General features: G+C 42.9%; 1 protein-coding gene across 2 annotated transcripts; it reads left to right on the top strand.

Moving 5' to 3' along the window:
- The first annotated feature begins 10,252 nt into the window (after positions 1-10,252).
- On the top strand, positions 10,253-20,603 carry TGIF1 (TGFB induced factor homeobox 1). Of its 2 annotated transcripts, none has more exons than XM_062501064.1 (4): positions 10,253-10,264; positions 11,013-11,310; positions 17,942-18,168; positions 19,445-20,603. In XM_062501064.1, the coding sequence occupies exons 1-4, from the start codon at positions 10,253-10,255 to the stop codon at positions 20,009-20,011; spliced, it is 1,104 nt and encodes a 367-aa protein (XP_062357048.1). In that variant the 3' UTR covers positions 20,012-20,603. The 2 variants fall into 2 exon arrangements, with proteins under 2 accessions (XP_062357048.1, XP_062357058.1); XM_062501074.1 differs by lacking the exons at positions 10,253-10,264; positions 11,013-11,310 and adding exons at positions 12,729-13,134; position 13,181.
- The last annotated feature ends 841 nt before the right edge of the window (positions 20,604-21,444 follow it).

Here is a 21,444-nt window from a genome sequence, read left to right as displayed (position 1 = left end):
TGCCATTATGTGCTGTTTCAAAACAGCATTAGGCACACTCAAGACCCATCCAAACAAAAAAAGAAAAAAAACCAAATTACTGCCGTGATTTACAATGCATCAGGCAGCGACTCGCATAACTGGCTCCCCTGAGAGCTCTTTTGAAGTGTGCATGAGTCAACAGACTGACAGCAAAGCACAATGTGCCATCACCAGGCATTCATGGGCAGCCTTACTGTTTCTTCTGCTGCACATCTCATTCTCCTGTCTCCAGTACATCTCTTTTATACGTCCCTCTGGCTCTGTCAAAGCAAGTTATACTTTATTAATTTGCTGGTCAGGTCCTTTCATATTGCAGAAATTAAATTAATGGGAAGTGTAGCATCCTTGAACACTAGCAGAACTACAAGCTATAGCATCTTGCCTCACAAAAGTCCACAGAAGCTTTTACATACATCTGAGTTATGCCAAAGTTTCACTTCAAAACCCCTAAGACCATCTAAACCCTAACTGTGGCTACTTGAGTAATATTGAGTCCCCCATTTTTCACAGTCCCAGATGGTCTTTTATCAACATTCACCAACACCTGCTTGCCTTACTACTACCTTAAACTACTCCTGACACCGGGCCACCAACAAGTCTAACCTTACTTGTACTGAATTTCACACTTTTGAAGGATAATGAACATTTCTGACAGGGACACTGTATTTCTGAAGTAGCAGTTAATAAATCATTTGGCCACTTAACAGAAGGTGTTATTGCTGAAAGTAATCACCATCATGACTTTCTTAGCAGTGGTCATGCGTAACATGATGGAACACGGACAAGAAAATCCAAAGTTGGTTTGAGAGTGAAAAGTAGCATGGCTATATTAGTGTGGTGTTTCACTAACACTAAGCCTTACATCTTGCCAATTAGTGAAGCAGGAATGTCACAGTGACAAGATCATACTGTTACAAGTGCTCAGAGTTAATTTAGCATGGCATGTGTCACTTGGACAGGAGTTAAATTTTGGCCAGTTTACAGAGAACTTTTACAGAGGCTTATCATTTCCCAGCAGACATGGCACACCAGAGTGATCATTTCTGCTAGGCATTCCATTCATTAAGCCTTCCAAAAATAATACTACTGTCACCAAATTTGCAGACTAGTATCTTCCATCTGGACATACATTATCATCATTATTAGCATAGTAAGACAACAAAGAACATAAATAAAATGACTAACAACACTGTGTGCATATTTATGCACATACAGGTGTATGCAAACAGTGCTTAATGTCCGCTGCTTTGTATTTTCTTCAAAGATTTACACCAACAGTGAAACTTGCTAGAGGTTACTATATTTGTGTGTATATATATTCAGAAGCATAAACATAATTGTTAGCTCAACATACCCATATACACAGAACAGAATATCAATCTGAAGTTCTGTGTATATTGAGGCAGCAAAGAACATTAGATAAATGCATTCCATGTTATTATCTTTTAGTTTGGCAGGATCAATGTTTTCATACCAAGACTATATATAAATTGACAGTGTTACTGTGAAATAAAGCAAGAAAGAGTACAGCACTACAAGACAGGTTTCAGCTTAACAGCAGTTTTCACACTCTTGGTTTTTAATGTCTACAGCACAGAACAAGCTTTAAACTTTTTCATTTTAAAAAATACAGAGTAACAAAGTCATTAAACACTTTTATTCAGAATTCATAATAGCTGTTAGATCTTAAATCTTTATTCAAAATAAGTTACTCCACTTCTAAACACAAAACAATTTGAGAAATCTCATTTTAGCAGATGACACTTATTACCACCAAATTAATTACCAGGCAAAGAGTACTGTCACTTATATGACAGCAATAATCCTTATCTCTGTCTCTCTGATACACGTGTTTTGTGTTAAAGATCAGATAAAAGAAATCACTTTAAAGCGAGAAACTAAAAAATTGCTCTGCTCACGGTGCATAGCTCCTGTTATCCACACAGCAATCATTCCCAGATGGGCACTTCTGCATTTTAGCTTGACTAAGGCACGTTATGACAACTACTGTGTACAGTCAATGGTAGGTACAGGTTAACAATTTCATAGTACACTGCTATATAGTGCTTTGTGTCCACTATAGTTTACTGTAGGTATACATGATTTATTTCCTACTGAACCAGGCAGCAGTGCTTTTTCTATTGAAATGAGTGTGAACACACTCACTGGTATAATACTGCTTAGCTTTCACCCAGGAATTCATAAATACCTAAGCTGGTTTTGAAACTTTAAACATCTTCGTTTCACATTTAAGGCTAAAAAGTTCTGTCTCCAAAGAGGAAGTTCGTCCATTTTAAGCCACCATGATTTAAGAATACAAATACTAGCCAGAACCTAGCTGCATGCAGCTTTCCTAGATTTTGTGGCTGCAGGCACACTTGCAAGAGACTGGAATAGGTGCCACAAGAAAAACAATTAGCACTTTGCAAAGTTGCAAACAACAGAAAGATTGGAAGACATTCAAAGCGGCTGTGGCCTTTTGTTACACTTCTCGGCATTAACCAGTTAAGCTCAAATCAGGTAAGTCATAAACTTGTTGGCATTCAGGTGATTCAATTCTAGCTCCTCAGGAGGCAAATAATCCTACTTGGACTGATCACATTTTGTTATACTTCATGGGGGCACAGAAGTAGAGTAGGTTTAAGAGATTCTAATATTTACTGGTAGTAGGGTGGTAGCTCCTATTACACCTCTTATCTCCAATAGAAGGAGAAAAAACAGATTTTTAGTGTCTTAATAGTTACCATATACAGAGAGCAGACAGCTCCGTGCAGACTCAAAATGTCAGCGCCACCAAGAAGATCATAAATTCCCATTTCTCTGCACTGCCCAAACCTCCTCAGTCTGCAAACCTTCAGACTCGGGGTTTTAAAATCAAGCACTGACACCTGAGTTATTTTCCATCGTACAAAAAGTACCGAGAGTGAAAGAGCAGAAGACCCCATCCAATTGATGTGATCCCCTCCAAAGGCCCAAGAGAACCTGGATGAAATTACTTGTTAGACTGTCTCTCTCTCATTGCCTCGTAATGTTCACTCCTGGATGGGCCACTTGAAGGTTTAGTGATCTTCCTTGGTGCCCTAAATCATAACTGCAGGCAGGCACTCAGTCCTAAATCATCTCAACACGCATTAGCCTGAAGGAGACTAAGGCCTCAGGCTATGGCAAGGATTTTATAGAAAGGTGGCCAACACCCAGTACCTGTCACTTGAAAAACCTTACACAACTTCGGCAGTGAAAGGCTGTCTTTAGTCATCGTTGGATGACTTCTCACCCAGCTGAAAAGATCAGCTCACTATTATCACTTAAAGGACAGATGCAGTAATCCCTTATTCTACCAATTTGCTCCTTTAGGCTGAGCCTCTCAAGCAGGCAATACATCTTTTCAATGCACAGAAATGCTCAGTAAATTATAAAATTAACAGTTTACTCATATATTCAATCTAAGAAGCTGTCCCATAGGGCTGTAGATTTGACTGGTCACTCAGAACCTCTCTAACACATCCATAATACTGCAAAAACATTCTGTTTGCACTTAAAATCACAGAATGGTTTGGGTTGAAGGGAACTTCAGATATAATCTAGTTTCCACCCCCCTACCACGAACAGGAAGACATTTCACTAAGCCATATTGCTCAATGCCCCATTTAGCCTGGCTTTGAACACTTGCAGGGATGGGGTATCCACAGCTTCTCTGGGCAATCTGTTCTATGTCTCCCCACAGGCCTACTGAAGGGCTTCTTCCTAATACCTAATCTAAACTTGCTCTTTTTTTCGGTTTTTTTCGGCCACTCCCCCTCATCCTTTCACTACAAGCCATTGTAAAAAGTCAATCTCCAATTCTACAATCGCATTAATTTTAAATTGTGTAACAACGAAGATTACTGAAACAGTAACAGTGGCAAAAACAATCAAGTGGATGCAAAACCTATAAATGTACAAATCAGACAACTTAGAAAACAAAGCTCTCAGAATATATTCAGAGCAGGTACAGCACAGACAGCAGTGACAGCTTTTCTAAATTCAGTACACAGTGTTTAACAGTGGCTTGTCATAAAATTCTACTGGTTTCTAATTAGTCTGTATCTTTTTCAATCTTTGTTGAACATGAGGTTATGTATCTGAACAGTTTTTTCTGTGCTAGCTTACCTCATAAATAAAACTCACATTTATATTCTGCCAAAAAGGCATAGAAATTCTGCAGTCCCAGAATGCACACTTATTTCCTACATTTACCTTTCACCCTAATTACAGGAAAAGGTGACTGTGTGTCTTTAGCAAAAACTTGCTATTTCTCAACGTATTAAGATTCAGTACCATTACTTCCTCAGTTCACAGGTATAACAAATATTACAAGTTAGATTTTACCTCTAAACTAGTGATGTCATTTATTCTTCTACCAGGTAATATTTAGTGCATATTTCATTCATTACTATCATATTTTTTGTCCTTCTGGAAGTCAAATTTAAACTTGTCTTGTAAGGACAGAAATAACTTCATAGACAATGTTCCTGAAACACAATTCTTAAAAAACAAAACAAACTTCAAATGTAGACTCAACCAAGCAAATATTTGGCTAGCCATAATGTTATTTCCTTTAGAGTAGATACATTAAACACAATATAAGTGCCCAGGTAGAGCTATTATTATTGTAAAAGAGTTATTTTGTTCAAAATTAATATTCTACCCTCAAAAAAAATCAGCTGCCAAGTGCAGATAACTCTTAGGCATTGTTTTTGTTCCTTTATACAATGACTTTTGTACAGTTAGATACAGTTTGCTGACGCACAGCCCTAAGTGGAGATTGTCCAACTAAATACTAGACTGTCTAAGAGCCAGCTAAGCAAGGTCACTCCTTTTTTGGGTGTCTTGCAGTAAACCTTCTGTCTTGTCTTCCTTCAGTATGCACTACCAGTCTCTGGTAAAAGCAAGTTAGGCATCCTACAATTAAAACAAAACAAAAAACTTTAAAACCACCTTTTCTTTTTTTTTTTTTTTTGTCAGACATACCTGATTTACCTGCTTGACTTCTTACAGATAAGCAAAATCCAATTGCATAAATTGCATCCACGGTTTCGAATTTCAGGAAACAGGGATCTGTTTCCTCTCATGCCCCAAGTTCTTGAGCTAAACCAAGACTGTCAACAATCATGCTGATCTTGTTATACTCACTCGTGTACTACAAAAGAAAACAGAGACAGGGCATCCCCTCTTAGACAAGAGGACAAAGCAGATACGAGATGTGCCTGTGACAGACAGAAATTATAATTTCTGCATCACTGAAAGGAATACATGATACATGGAATACACGTACTTTTAAGTTAAAACCTGAAATGGAAGACTCTTAACTCCAAGCAAGATTAAACCTACAATTCATTATTTTTTTGTTTTGTTTTAATTTTACACAGGGATTTGTCTTCAAACTGTGGAAACAAAACTGCATTTACATTAATGCAAGTTTCACATATCACTCCCCAGAGGAAGCGACACAGATTTTAGTCCCAGAGTGGAAGTCATTACACCACTTAAGAATTTTCTGTACTGTCTTATAACTAACATCACTGAATATACTTAAATTGTCTCTACAGTAATAATATTATTCTATTTCCATATGCTTATGCACTAATCATAGACATAAGGAATGACCATGTGCAGATGAGGGAGCAAAGGGCTGGCACAGGGAATAATTGAAGGAGAGAGACAGCAGTACACCCTGCCAGAGCAGCCATTGCTCCTCTTTGGCAATAAATGTCTGAAAACCCCAGCAGCAAGCACAGATCACTCCAGGAGCTGGTCCTCCTCAGGAATCCTATCCCTTACCTTGAGTCCATCCTAGAGTCTTTGCTGAGAACCAACAGCTTGCAAACATGATGCCGCAGCAATCAGGAATCAGTATGATTTTATGTATAGAATTCCTGAGGTTTTTGCACTTGTTTGATCTTTGATAAGCACAAGAATGCACACAGAAAACAAGTGAAAATCGTGTTCAGGTTGCAGAGTCTATTATGCAGAAATTCTGAAATCTTAGAATTGTCTTAATGACTTAGATTTACCCTTTCTGCCCTTGCACAAAGGTAGCAAAGTGAGCTCTAATTGTGAGGGCACAGCTGGTTGACATAATTTATTCAGATTTCAGAAAGGCTTTTGACAGGGTTCCGCACTACTGGAGAAACTAAGATACTGCTACGGAAAAAGGGCAAACTAGTATCATAGGTGAATAGCTGGCTGGAGTAAGCAAATCAGAACTGTAAGATTAAACTCTTTTTTTAGTTATTATTATGACAAAAGGTTGGCAGCAAGGTACTTCTGCATCCTCTACTTAGTCCAGTGTTTTTAATATAATAACTCTGACCAGTGAGAGAAGGAGAAATGGGAAGGTAAAGAACAGTGAGGGAGTCTGTGGATATCAAAAATGTATTTGGGGAAAGAGAGATTTGTGAATAAGTTCAGTGTGACTTCTGTTACATGAGTGAACAATGCAATGAAAAAAGATTCAGCACTGATATGAATTTGAAATCATGCAGAAGAGAAACTTCACAGAAGCTATACAACCTCCAAAGCTGGTAGAGCCCCATGCTCAGTATGTAGCAGCAACAAAAGATAAAGCCTAACATGCTGGATTCCATACAAAAATAGATCAGGGAATAAGTAACATCAAATACATATATATTCTAATCAGAGGCATAACCTTGTTTGAAATACTGCAAGCAGCATAGGTCACCTTTACTGAAAAACCAAACACTATAGGATTAAATACACTTGGGAAAAAAACAAGGCAATGAGCAAAAGTTGGGAGTAATTCTCATAGGAAAAGAGTGAAATTTTCTGTCAAAAAACAGTCATGCCAAAAGATATAAATTAATGAATAGTACAAAACCAGGAATTTTGGTGGTTTGTCTCAAAGCACAAGAGGATATTAAATGAAATAGGTAAGAAAAAAATGGAAAACAATGCATTTTTGTGTAATTCACAACTCAACATGCTTCTCTGCCACTCAAATGCCATTATAGTTTTAGTTCTATGAAGATATTAAACTTTTACACCAGTGTCAAGACTATACAGCTAGGTCAGTAAGAAACTCTGAAGTTCTATTAAAGTATTCCTCCAGTGCTTGTATTGAACCATTAAATATTTGGATGGGGCCTTTTTATTTGAGAAATATTACCTCACATCTGCCTTGTGTAGCCTCTCCTTTCCTCTGATACACTGAAACTACACAACATCATGGACTTGAAAAGGTGAAGATTAGTTGTAACCTACAGTAGTGATTCCTGTTTTTCTATGGACAGATTTATTCACCTGTTGCATTGCATTACTTTTTGTGCCATAGGCACGAGCTGCTCAACTTTGTGCTACTTAATTTTGTTCTGACTACAATTTAATAAATTTTATCAGAAATATTTCAATGGCATCAGAGCGTCAATAGATTTATTTTCATTACAGCCTTGGGGGGGGGATGTGCAGGTGTGTGTGTGTGTGTATGTATGTAAAATGCTATCTAATTAATATATGGGAAACTGTAATAAAAAGACCAAGATAACAGATGTCCACAAGCCTGATTTGACTAGGCCCTGATTTCCCAGAGTACTTCTTTTAATTACTTCTATGCCCAAAACATTGCCTTGGAGACATCAGCAGTCAGGCAAACATAGTCCCAGCATCTCAAAGCAAAATACCTGCAAAGTAAGAAACATACAATGCACTGTGCATGTGGCAATGTGGAAGGACAGAACTATGTGCACACAACCACTGAAAACTGATAAACCTATCACATTGGACAATCATGGAGTAATTAAAAATACAGCCCCTCCAGTTTAATTTCTCTCCCTCTTTGGAATCCAGTTTTACAAACACAGCATGTCTGTGCAGACGGGTCCAGACAGAGCTGAACTTGTTCTGACTGAACCAAGCTGTTCCAACCTGTTGGCACAGATGGATCTTGGTGCACGTGTACGCCACTACCTACCCAAGGAGCTGCACAGATGCCAAAGTTGCTCAGCATGAAGCAGTTTGAAGTGCTTGTGAGATACAACTAACACTGCTGATGCAGCTCTAGTAGTTTAAGTGACTCTAAAAACACAGCCTCACCAGCACATGGAGGAAAAATAGAGTGCAGAAAGTTGCATATTGCCTTCCATACCTTCTGCTTGCAAGCAGTAGCCAATACTAATACACACAATCATCTTACACACCACCAGGTTATTTGCTATAAAACCAAGTTGATCTATCCATTAGATTTGAGCTCAGGCAAATCACCTGCCCTCCTTTTAGGTACAGCCTTGTTTCAGGTGTGTTGAAGTTTTAGCAGCAGAAGAAGCTGTGGGGATTTTCTTCCACTGCACTGCTTTTTTGCAAACTTTAACCCACTATCACCTGGAACATGTGTCAGGACTCTACAAGTGGTAAAGGCAGCCAAAATTTGTGGACAACCCTGAGATATTGCCCTGGGCAACAAGTGCAACGTGAACTCCTCAAACTCACTCTCAGTCTTTCCCATTGGTCCCAACTACGCGTATACCCCTCCAAACTCGTATCCATGAAGGAACCTGTTTCAAAACAATGTCTCCCCATGCTTTTTATACCACAGGAGCAAGGAATGAACACCCACTGCTCCACGGCCTTCTTCTACTAGCTAAAAAAAGCTGCCACATAAAGTCGAAATTTATCTTTTCCTGGAAAGGCTGTTTCTAAAGCTTTTGAAAAGAAAAAATAATTGAGTTTAGTGAGAAAGTAAAACTTTTTTTTTTCTCCTTACAAAAATGACCTTGTCAAGAAAAACAAAGCAAAACAAACTTCTAAGAAAAAAAAAAGAAAAAAAAGAAGAAAATAAGGAAACAGCTAGTTTCACAGATTCTGCTGTGGAACGGTCCCAAGCACAACGTGCAGGCGGCTCTGGCGGCACGGAGAAAGGGAAATCTCTTCGAATCCTTGACGTGTCTTTTGTTAACTTCCCATAATTGCTTTTTTGGCATGACCATTGCCCGGACGCTCCAAACAAGCAGTTCGAAGAGCCAGCCCTCACAGCTGGGAAGCAGGGCTTTTCAACAACAAAAACAAAACACTAAAAGCCAAAATAAAGCCATACGGCGGCGTGCGCACACATCCCCCGCCCCTGAGCCGCCAGTCCCTCGGGGGCACGGCTCGGGTGAAAACACCGAGCGAGCCCGGTCCTGCCGGGTTGGCACCGAGCTGTGCACCCATCCCCTGCGCTCAGCCGGGGCCGGCGCGGCGGGAAGGCGGCGGGAAGGGCGGGAGGAGGGCGCTCGGCCGGCGGGCTGTGGCCCGGACCGCGCTGCCGCCGGCGGGACCTCGGACCGCGCTGCACAAGCTCCCGCCTGGCGCGGCGCCGTCAGTCCGTCCGTCCGTCCGTCAGTCAGTCAGTCAGTGAGGCAGTGTGCCGTGCCCGGCTCGCCTCGCTGACCTACAGCTTGGACACGCCGCCCAGCACAGGGGTCACCCATCCCGGAGTGAACCTTCGGCCCCGCAGAGCAGCCGGCATCGAGTCCTCGGTTCACTGACGTGACTCACCAGCTGTCCTCCCCCCCCCCACACACACATACATACATCCATCCCCCGTTCGGCGTGGAACAGCTGTTTTATCTCCCGCTGTAATTACGCCACATAAAAATAGTTACAAGGTACTTGGGGAGGGCTTGCTGCTAAAACGCTGTTGCTTCCCTTGTGCAGTGAATACGGATTTGTGCGGACGCCCGCGCCGCCGGGGGGGGGGGGGGTGTAAGGCGGTGGGGAGGGAATGATCCCTGCTCTGCCATAGGAATCCATTATTTCATCAGCCGTTTCAGGTGCCTGCCGCTCATCCCCCGCTCCTGCCCGGCCGGGAACAGCCCAACAGCCCCGCACGTGCCGGTGCGGGAGTGACACAAACACGCTCCCGTGGAATAAGTGCACGCCGCCGCACCCGCACGCCTGCTCCGCGGCCAGGCGGCTCCTTTTCCTCTCCACGCCGAAACCTTCGTCCGTGACACTTCAGACCGCGGCTGGGCGTTCAGCACTATTTTTTTTTTTTTTTTTTTTTTTTTTTTTTCCTTCTGCCTGGTTTTGTCAGGGGGCGGCGGGGGAGCGCCGGGACCCGCCGGCAAGGCCGCCTGTGCCCGGGGAAAAAATCTCCACCTCGCCAGGGAAGCTGGAGCGAGCTGCTGGCGGGTGTCACGTTTCCCATCCCGGAGGAAAAGAAACTGTTGCTGCTGCGGAGCGTGCTCGCCAGACAGGGATGAGTCAAGCTGTGAGACTTCTCTCTTTTACAGCTGCGATCATGTGCCGCAGCAAAATCTACCGGGCTGGGGAGGGGGGGGGGGAGAGTCAAGGGGGAGAAAAACAACCTTTTACGAACTGCTGTAAAAATAACCGCAGAAACGGGGCTCGCCTTCCCCGCGGGGGTGGGTGGGGGGTGTGTGTGGCCAGCGCCGGTCAGGCGGGGCTCCTTCAGCACCGTAGGGGATGGGGGGAGCAGCCCCCGCCGAGGCGGGAGGGGGGTGCAGATCTTTGGACAGCTTCTTTCCCTCCCCTGCCGTACGTACTCTCCTTTCTTCTCCTCTATTCACGCGAAGGAGTGGGTGGTTCGTCCGGCAGCAACAGGAGGAGGCTAGTCAAGGGCAGCTGTCAAAATCTCCCCCCCCTCGCCCCCCCACCCCCGCCTCTTCCTTCTCCTCCTTCCAGTTTAATGATCAAACGTCTGCCTGGAAGAAAGGCGAGGGAGCGGGAGGCACGGAGAGCTCCCCCCGCCGCTGCTGTTGTGTGTGCATGAGCGAGCGGGCACAGGCGGACACCCCCCCCCGTTCCGGCCGGTCCCTCCCCTCCCGTCTGACAGAGCCTCAACACCCGGGAGGGGAGGGAGGAGAGAGGAGGAGGAGGCAGCAGCAGCCGCGAGTGCCAGTGCAGCGCACGGTTACTCTCCCGTACTCACTGCGGGGAGGTGGGGGAGGGCAGGCGCTGTGTACCTTTCTCTCCCGTGCCTCTCCTCACTTTAACAGGCCGGGGCCAATCGCCAGCAGAAGGGAACAAAGGAAAGGGGGGGAGGGAAACCCACCCCGGCCGTATCAGAAAGCCCCCGGGGGAGGCAGAGCCCTGCGGCTCCCGCTGACAGCAGCGCGGCCGCGGACAGGGTGCCTGGCTCCGCGGTGGTGTTTCTTCTTTCTTCATCGACCTCCACCTCCTCGCCGAGCTTAAAGGGGGAAAGCAGCGTCCGGCGAAGGGAGAGAAACTTGGGTCGGTACGTGGGGTGTCCGGCGATCGGCTCGGTCCTCGCGATCAAGATGAAAAGTAAAAAAGGTAGTTGTGGTGGGGTGCCGGGACAAAGCGGGGTGCCTCGTGCCCCTACCCGGGGTCGAAAGGGGAAGGGGGGGCTGTCGCTAAACCGGACAGAGTCCTTTTGCCTTCTCGGTCTTTTGTCCCCCGTGCCCCCCCACCCCCTGGCCTGTATCCCGTGGAAGATTGCAGTGGATGCTCCACTCCCAGACAAAACATGCGGGGCTGTTGTGTGGAGGCGGCCGTCTCTCTGCGCCGCTGGCTCCCTGTCAAAAACACGTCCAGCCGTTCGCCTCGTGTCCTCCGCCAACTTTTGTTCTCGCCCCCTCTGTCGAGCCTCTTCCCCCTGCCCTCCCGTAAAAAACACTTTTCAGCGCTTTTCCGCGCCGATCCTCACCATCCCTGCGAGGGGGACGAGGGTGCGGGTGGTTTTCCCAACTTGGGGCGAGGGAAGCGGGGCCGTCCGGCAACTCTTTGTTCCCAGGGACGGCAGCGTGGGGCTTGAGGCGTGGGGGTGGGGGGCATCGGCGGGAGGACTTCAGCGCCCTTCGCGCCCTCGACCACCTTGTTTTGCTGAAAGTTGAAGCCTTTTCTATCCCTTTTATCCCTTAGAACACGGAGACCAAACGCAAAAGTGCAAAAGTTTTGACACAGGAGATAAAAGGAGGAAGACTTTCCTCCTCGCTATAGCCAAAAGGCTGTTTGAGTTTTCTTTGTGTCCACTTCCAAACAGACAAACTTTACAGTTAGAGGATGGTTACTCATCGCGCTCCCGGTGCTTTAAGTGCCTTTAAATTAGCGCTTGGCCACAAAGACGCGGAACGTGCTTTTGGATCTAGCGCTCCTGCGCTGGCTGGGAAGAAGTTCATAGCAAAGCAGTGTCTGTTCAATTGCGATTTGCCAGTCGGCGGTGTGGCTGAAGGGTGTTTTGCATTCAAAGACCATTAAACGCTCCGAAGTGGAGGGTTAGAGGGAAGCAGTGCGCATGTTCAGTACTCCAGAGTTGTGCTGTTTTCCCCCTACTATGCATTCCTGCGGCTCTGTAGTAAAGCAGCCTCCCTCACTGTTAATACCCTCGGAGCAATTAATGCATATGTAGTTAGTGAAATCACTGGGCTGCTGCAGACATGGTGTGTACTAATATGGTTTGTGGCCCTCGTCAGAAGTTTTTTTTGGACATGCCACTCGGGTAAGAGGAGCTCACACAAAGGGAACTGAGCCACGAAGGCGAAGTTTAAAGAGCAGGCAGGGTGGTGTTGAGGAGCGCGGAGTCCCGCGGGAGCGGAGCGGGGATTGATCCCAGTCCCAGCCGGAGCTGCGCGCCGAGCTCAGCGCCCCGTGCCGAGACAGCGGCAGCGCTGGCTTTTAAATGTTTCAAGCGTCTTAGGTAGGTCGAGGTTCTTCACCGTGTTGGAAGCAGTTTGTGGTTTGTTTCCCCCTCCTCTTTTATAGTTTCGCTGAATTAATTTAGCCCAGTTATTTTTAGGACATTCCTATGCTGCCTATTTGCACAGCAGTGGTGAGCTGGTTTCCTGTCTGCTGTTGCTTCCATTGTTCAGACTTCTCTCCCCGAGGGCAGCTGCTGGTTGGTGAAATACCAAACTCACTGCACTTTCAACTGTTGTTCTTGCCACCCCCGAAATAAATGCGTGTGGAAAACGCTGACGCGGTTTCTAGGTATGCATGTGTAGGGCTTTGTGTGTAAGAGTGTGAGTGTGTATGTGTAAGCTCTGCTTTGAGGATTGCAAATCCTGGGCTGAAACAATGGGAACAATGAAAGGTGACAGGCGGGAGGGAGAACTTTTGAGAGGGGCCATGGGCCTCGGGTTTGCGTGGCACAAATTAAAAGTTGAGGAGACAAAGGCGGAAACTTTTAAAAGGATGTTAGGGCTAGGGTGCCTTTGTTTTAATAAAGATTGGGCTTGTACTTATTTGTGACCTCATGGCGTTTGAAGTTCATTCAAGAAGTTTCAAAGAGTGACTTTGTTACAGATTTCTTGCTTGCACCCCTAGAAAAATCCCATCTAGAGAAAAAAAAAAAAGTATAGTACAGCCAAGTCTAGTTACTTTGGAAGTAGTAGAGTGCAAGCTGTAAAGTACAGAGGACAACGTTTAGGCTACTTCCTCAATTATGAAACTCATTCAGAGGAAAGAGGTGTTATTTTGTTCTTTTTTTTTTTTTTTTACTGTGGAAATTCCCTTCAGTATCCTTGTAGTTTTTTGCTACTTCTGAATAATTTTAAACTAACGTATTTTTGTTGTTGATTTTTATATTCGCATTACATTTTAGTTAGATTTTTTGTATGTGTGTTGAGTTTTAATTTTTTTGTGTGAGATACTGTGTTTTTTTAATTTTTGTTGTTGTTGAGGTTTTTTTTTTTTTTTTTTTTTTTTTTTTTGTTAAGCTAGCAGATTGTATTTAAACCTCAGGACTCCTCTATGGATAGTTTAATTTACAAATAATAACGTGATAGCAATCACACGGAACCTACTTAGCTGATCTAGAACACAGTCTCGAAAAGGCACAGGCGTGTGCTCAAGTTTATACATGTGAAGAATCTTACTGAACTTGGTTACAACAGGATCAGGGGCTTAGATAGGAACTGGTTCTGTTTATCAGTGCTCATAAAGAAAAATCTCACTTAAGAAATTCAGAGAACCCTAAGGGGTGGGAGGTTTTCTTTAAGGTGATTTTCGTCCCTCTCGTCTCTGGAGGGCAGAGATTGTTACTTGTGGTATACTTTGTCCTCTTTTGAATAACAATTGGCTTCTGCCACTTCCTCCGTGAAGCTCTTCCTCGACACAATGGGATAGTTGTTTTTTTTTGGTGCCTTCCCCCCCCCCCCCCCCCCATAGCCTAAACTTTTCGTTTGCTTAACTTCAATTTTATTTGTCTCAGCTTCTCTAAATACTTTGTCCTCCCCTTCAAAGTATTTCAGCATACCTTTTTAAGCGGCAGTAGTTTGTTTTGAAATCAGCTTTAGTCATCACTGTACTTTTACTCAAGTTGTTTCAAGCTGTTAACTGAGGTTTGGGTGTTGAGCCCAGACTCCAGATCCTTGGTGTAATCTTCCCTGAGCTGATTACGGGGAGGACCTGTAAAGTCTTTGGGCTGTGATACAATGCAGCAGTGCATTCAATCATGTATATGACTTCAGCTGGGAAGCCAGGAGGATAAAGTAATTTATACAGAAGGAATGCTGATCATGTAGTCCTTAGGTCATTAACAGCGTAGACTACTCTTTTAAGTGGCAATGTAGAAATGAAGGAATGGGATTTTATGTTGTTTCTCAGGCCTCTCTGCAAATTTAATTGTGCTGCTTTGCTTTTAGTTCTGTAAAAGCTTTTTTTTATTTTTTTTTTTTTGGATTAAATGTATTTAGGAGGAGACATGAAATAGCCTGGTCCTAGCCTGTTTTTAATACAAAATAAATTAGTAGGTCAGCTGGGGCTACTCATCGTGTCCACAGGCCTTTATTCTGGGTGTAAATAACAATAAGCCAATGGTCCAGTTATGGAGCATGGCCAGGAGCCTTTTCAGTTGTCCCCTGTTAAAACAGGAAACCAGCAGCGAATAGGCTGATTACTAACAAGACGGAAAAACAAAGCTGGGTTGTAATCAGCAGGAATGCTTTAATGAAAACAGAGCCTTGACAGCAACAATGTGGCTCCTGCTCTAGTAAAAAATATCAGCTGGGCTAGTGAGAGATTTCTAGCCATGACTTCCTGTTGCTGCTAGCTCTGTGCTGCTCAGGAGAGATCTGCCACGAGTTCAGAGCACTGATCAGCTATTTAAATGAGCTCATTTAAATGAGCAGAAGTCGTACTATGCTGGGTTTCCTGCTTAACCAAAACCTGCTTTGTGTCACTAACTTAGTGTGTCAATTAATATGACACACTAAGCCAGCAGGTCAAAGGGCTGGCTCTGCTGGTGACTCATTTCTTGCTAGGTAGGTTACAGTTAGTCAGATGACAACTTTTACTTAAGCAAAATATCTTGTCTGAAAAGGGAGAAACGTTTTTATACTGCTGGTATTCAGACAGTTTCTTGTCACTTTTTATTTTCTTTTTTTCTTACAGCTAAAGAAAAAGCTACAGTTCTAGGAGAGGTTTTGCTGTTAAGTCAGTTTTCTGAAATACAGAAGTGTCCATGGAACCTTTTAGTTGTGTGGTAGATCATTGGAAAGGTCACTTCATGTTGAGTGGTGTGTATCTGGAGTACTTTTTGTTATGCCGTGTTAAATACTGCTTGCAAACCATTAGATGTCTAACTTTTTCATAGTAGTTTCTCCTTCCCTCTTGTTTCCAGCCCTTGCTGTTTGCCTCTCCCTCTTTTCCAAGGTCTTGCCTTACTGCCCATTATATTTAAAAACAAACAAAAAACCCAACCCAGTCAAGTGCTGCAACAGTTCTGGTTTCTGACAAACAAGAACAGTGAACTTCAAAACATTGTCTGAATAGCATGGGCTAGTTTTAGCTAGTTTTAAAATTCAATTTAAAAGGGCTGAGCTGCTTTGAAGAGCCATCCTGTTGTCTCTGCAGGATCTTTGTTCCCAGAAGTGTTCCTCATGGCTCCAGGAGCCCATGGTGCAAGGCGTATTCTAAGGTTAGGTTGCAAGCGTGACAGCACTTTCCATGAAGCTATGACAAAAGTGGTTTGCTTGGAATTATTGTAAAGCAAAATTTTAACATACTTTCTACATGAATTAAGAAACTGTTTGCATAATTTGGAGTTTATCTTGTGTTGGCTATTTAAATATTGTCCTATTGTTCCTGTTCCATGACTGGATAATTTATGTAGCTTATCGTCAGATGAAAGATTTGGTATGGCAGTTTGGTGTTTGTCAGTTACATAAATCAGCAACTGGGAGAATGAAAACAATACCAAGTAAGTTAGTGAAGTAACTATGTCAGTCAGATTGCAGATTGATCATCCTGTTGGGAATGCTTGCGTATCAGAACTGTGCATTTCAAATTGAACAACTTAGACTAAATTTAGGTATGTTGGAGCTATTCATAAATGGAGGAAGGAAAGAATAATTTACCATGTCAGTTTTGGCTGGAGTTTAGAAGGGTGAGGAAAGGTTCTTCTCTGCATCTATCTATCTATCTATCTATCTATCTATCTATCTATCTATCTATCTATCTATCTATCTATTTTTGTGTGGTGGTGGGAGCTTTGGTGGCTGGTTGGTTGATTTTTTTAAAAGGGCGTTACTTCCTTCTGTGCCTTTACTTATGGATATAATATAGTTTTATGTAGTTTAATATTTTCACAGGTACACTTGTTATTTAGGACTCCCTTTGTTTCCTTAAATAGAATTTTTTAATTATGGGTGGTTGCCCACAGAAAATTTTACTTTTGACATATAGTTGGCTTTACTATTAAGATTTTTAGTTTTGGTGTTAACAGGTGAGCAAGTTTGTTCCTTTCCACTCCCTCACCCCCCAGTCTAAGTTCAAAACACAAAAATATTAGGGGCTTGTTTTCCTTCTATAGTTTCTAAAACTGCTTCTGAAAGCCAATGTGAGTTCACTTGAAATTAGTATTAATTTGTGCTAGTTGAACATGGCTAGTATCTTATTTGGACTTGCATGTAGTTTGTAAGATTCCTAAAATTTCTGGTGAGTTTAAAGCATGGTTTTCTTTGTGTTTTATGCAACCTAATGATTAATGTATCCTACCAAAGGAGTAAAATTGTCGCCTTCCTAACTGTTGAATACTTGCTCGTTTGTTTGATTTACATTCCACAGCTTCATGTTGTTAGTAGTGTGGTGTACATATATAAAGAGGTAATCAGATTTTGAAATCTGTTCCTTTGTGTTGGAGGGAGAATGTATGCAGTTAACTTGTAAATTTGGAGACCTTATAGTAAGCATAGCACAGAACACATGTTTCCAGGGGGAAAAAAATGAGGTGAAAACCATGAAGTTGAAATAGGATACAATCTGGTATATTTAAATGATCATGGTTCTTTGATACAGAATACAATTAAATGAGAATTCATTTCCTCATAAACTGGTGAACTCTTAGGCAGCTGGTTCTTCCTTCTGCATTTTCTTTCCTTCATAAGTGAAAATCTCCTTAGGGGTGGTGACAAACACAATTTTTGCCTTTCTTTTTTTATTTTTCTTCCATTAATTTTTCTGAATAGATATAATTATTAGTTTATAAAATCTATAATCTATCCCTCCCAGGAGGGAAACATCAGAATGTTAAGAAATAATTAAATAACCTAATGCTTGAGTTGGGGTGTTTTATGTTCTTGCTTGTTGACCTTTTTGCCCAGCCATTGGATAGTTATCCTTGAACAAAAAGGGCTGGATGCATACCATAGCAAGCAAACTTGGACAATATTCTCATTAGATAGAAGCTACCTGATAACGTGCAGCAGATAAAAGGTTGCCAGGGGAACAAGAAAATGAAGGTTTGCAGAGAAAAATTCCTTTAGGAACGGATCATTGGTGATACTTTTTTGTTCAGCTGACAGAAAAGCTACAGCATGACAAGTTAACGCTGCGGGACGAATCTCCTGTACGAGGGGCTGCAACAGCAAAGGCAGTTAATGTGATATAAAATGTCTGTGCCATACAGTGCTGGAGCCAAGTAGTCAACGGATTTAGGAGGCTGATTGTTCTTGTCTTGCAATTGTAGGTGTAGTTGCAATATCAGGCAGTGAAACGGAGGATGATGACACTATGGATGTCCCACTGGATCTTTCCTCATCTGCTGGCTCGGGCAAACGGCGGAGACGTGGCAACCTGCCCAAGGAATCTGTGCAGATTCTTCGGGACTGGCTCTATGAGCACCGATACAATGCTTACCCTTCAGAGCAAGAAAAAGCGCTGTTATCCCGACAAACACACCTTTCCACACTACAGGTATTTAAACAAGTAGTTCTGCCTTCTAAAGGAGCAGTTTTCTGTTTTAGTTCACCTGTGGTCTAGTCATGGATACAAATGTTTACAATGTGTGTGAGATTTCCTTTTTTATTGCTACTCTCCTGCTGATGGTACTCATAATGAGAGATAGAGACTGATTATGTGTTACAACTATCTTTGTTTATTGGGAATGAATTTTTTTTTCTCGGAGAACGGACAGTTATGAATTGGAGCATGCATGTTAGTTTTTTGTGGAATCATGCCCCAAAAGAATAAAAGTGTCTGTACAAGGTAATTTTTTGTGAGAAGAAGGTATTTGTCAACAGAGCTTACATGGTGATAGATGTGCAGCTTAACATGTACCTCTTCACTTCTAAAATGGCAGCTTGAGGCTTGTTGCAGTAGAACATGGATATATATGTGTATGGTCACTGCCATTAAAATCAGTGGAACAACCTATGTGGGATAGAATTACTCAAGGGTGTTAGTACAGGCATGGTGAAGCGTTTGTGTGATTATTTTGGATTCTCATCCTGCCACTGGCATCTGTGAGGTCCCTTGGACGCATCATTCTCATCTTCTGTGATCATCTTTTGTGGAATAGTTTCTGCCCATTGCTGCATCCCATGTTGTAGAGAGGTGGCTGCACGAGAACTTTGGTAAACCAGGGTTTGGTTTGGGAGCTGCTAAATAGAGAGCATTCCTGTTGAGTCCTGGGTTTTGTTTTTCCATATTAATTCATTAGTGCAAATTTCATAATTGGCTATAGAGTAAAATTTTCTTAATGCAACACTATAAAGAAGACTTCATTTATGTAGTGAAGAGAAAAAAGACGTTAAACTATAAACTATCCTGTATTGCCCAGGAAACTGGTTGATATTTAAACAGGGACAAACTTAAATGAGGTAATTCATGTTATGTCTGTCGACACAGTCAGTTGAACAAGGAAAATCAGTAACTATTTGTGGGAGGAGTGGCTCTCTTCAGAGAGAAAAGGTTTTCCTGTTGTTAATTAACCTAAGCTAGGGAACAATAGCCAATAGGTTAATGTGTGTGCACAGAGTTAAAAGCTAAACCCCTAGTTTGGACTTCAGATGTCCCGGGGCTTTCTGTAACAGGAGCGGGGAGTTGCATGTCAGAACTTGTCAGTAGGTCTCTATTTTGTTCTGCAGTGAAGGAAACTGCTTGGAGGGATTCATTAATCTAACCATCCACTCTAGTGGCACATAGTTGGGAATGAATGAAGGTAGAAATTAAGATGTCATTATATTCCCAGGTCTGCAACTGGTTTATCAATGCACGCCGCAGGCTGTTACCTGACATGCTGAGGAAGGATGGCAAAGACCCAAATCAATTCACTATCTCACGGCGAGGGACCAAGCTTCCCGAGGGTGGCCTGGTGGAATCTGCCATCAGCCCAAAGAACTACATTCCCCTGCTGGAGGAGACCTCCTTCCTTCCTGCTGCCGCACCGCTCGGCAAGACTGTGTCCTCTTCCAAGCCGGCCTCCCCGGGCTCGGTCCTGGCTCGGCCGTCAGTGATTTGCCACACGACTGTGACTGCGTTGAAAGATGCCCCTTTCCACTTTTGCCAGCCAGCTGATGTAGGCCAGACCACGGACCTGCAGCAGCCCCCGGCTGGTGGCTTCACAGATAACCCCCTCTCCTGCCACGAGGACGCATCCAAACTGGGACCTGGTGCAAACACACAAAGTGGGCTCTTTAACACTCCTCCTCCAACACCACCAGACCTTAACCAGGATTTTAGTGGATTTCAGCTTCTGGTGGATGTTGCACTCAAAAGGGCGGCAGAGATGGAGATGCAGGCGAAACTTATGGCCTAAATCCCCTTCCTTCTCCTTCCCCGTTTTGTTTTACCAGGCAGGGATCTAACAGCTGTGTGGTTATTGCCACCCACACGATATCAAAAGACTTCACTGCATTATTATTTTTTTTTTTTTATTAATCTTATTTGCACAAGGGGATTGCTGAAATGAAGCTTCCTGTCACTGAGATGGTCTTCAGTGGAATACGGTCATTCCAAGAATTATAAACTTAAAGCTACTGTAGAAAGAAAGGATTGTGTGTTTTGTTGGGATTTTTTTTAATGTTTTCTTTGTAGATTTTTTCATAATGTGAGATGTTTCCCAAGATCATGTGATTTGTTTTGTTTCCTTCAGACTGTGCAATATCTAGTAATGACATAGAGTCTTCTTATCATTCCCATGTGGAACGGAATATACCGACACGCTGTCTAAATTTTCAAATTTTTTTTAACAATACAAACCTTGGATGATCATGCTTTTTTTCCCATAATATAATAAAATATTTTCTTTAAAAGTGATGAATACAGAGTATTTTGTTGAATACAAGATTTGCAGAAAACATGAATTAGCCTTGAAATAAATGTAAGTGAGAAATACTTTTGAGCTCATACTGACTTTGGTTTAGAGAGCCATGCTAGCAATTGTTGTCAACCAGATGTTTGAAAGAATGCTGAAAAGTGGGCCAGAAGTACCTGATTATGTTCTGCTGTGTTGAAATATTTTTAAGGAGCCAAAGGGAGCTATGCAGGCAATTCTGACTAAATTTCAGAGGGAAAACTTGGGCCCCTCTTCTCGGCTCCTTGTCATATTTTAGGGCTGGGAAATGTGATGGCCCATGGGGAAGATCTGAAGATAAAAGGAGGAGGCCAGAAGAGGGGCTGGGACAAGTGCTCTTTGCAAATCTTTGTAATGCAGCTCCTAGACATGTCTGGTGACAAATTTCAAATTTTGATAGGGGAGGGCAAGGGCTTCTACCCTTACTTGGACCAGCAATGGCAAGGTTTTTACTCAGTAATTCTAGTCGACTGAAATAAAATAGGCTGTATTGCATTGAAATCTGAGTTCTGGGAGCCAGGTCTTTGTGAGATACTTTAACAGGTGGTTGGCTAAGATTTAGAAGAGATCCCTGTTGTATTGGAGTGTATTTTTGCCAACAGAATCTAAGTTACCTTTCAGAAAAGGACTTTACTATCAAAATTACTTATTACTGAAAAACATGAAGACTTGCAGCTCATATTTCAACTTACTTGAATGTCAGTCGCCCACCCTTATGCTTCCAGCAACAGTGAAATAAGAGACGTCCAGGGTAAAAAATTGGTTCTGGCTAATCTTTAAAAACAAACCAGTTGTCTGGGAGGTTGTGGGAGGGCTTTGAGGAGCAGGAGAGTTGGTGAATTTAAGGATATCATTATGAATAGAAAGAAGACTACAGTATTCTGACTGCTGTTCTG

This window comes from Cinclus cinclus, chromosome 1 (assembly GCF_963662255.1).
Source record: "Cinclus cinclus chromosome 1, bCinCin1.1, whole genome shotgun sequence".
Classification (NCBI taxonomy): domain Eukaryota; kingdom Metazoa; phylum Chordata; class Aves; order Passeriformes; family Cinclidae; genus Cinclus; species Cinclus cinclus.
The sequence above is the reverse complement of the archived record's forward strand: the minus strand, read 5'-3'. Positions and strand labels throughout refer to the sequence as shown.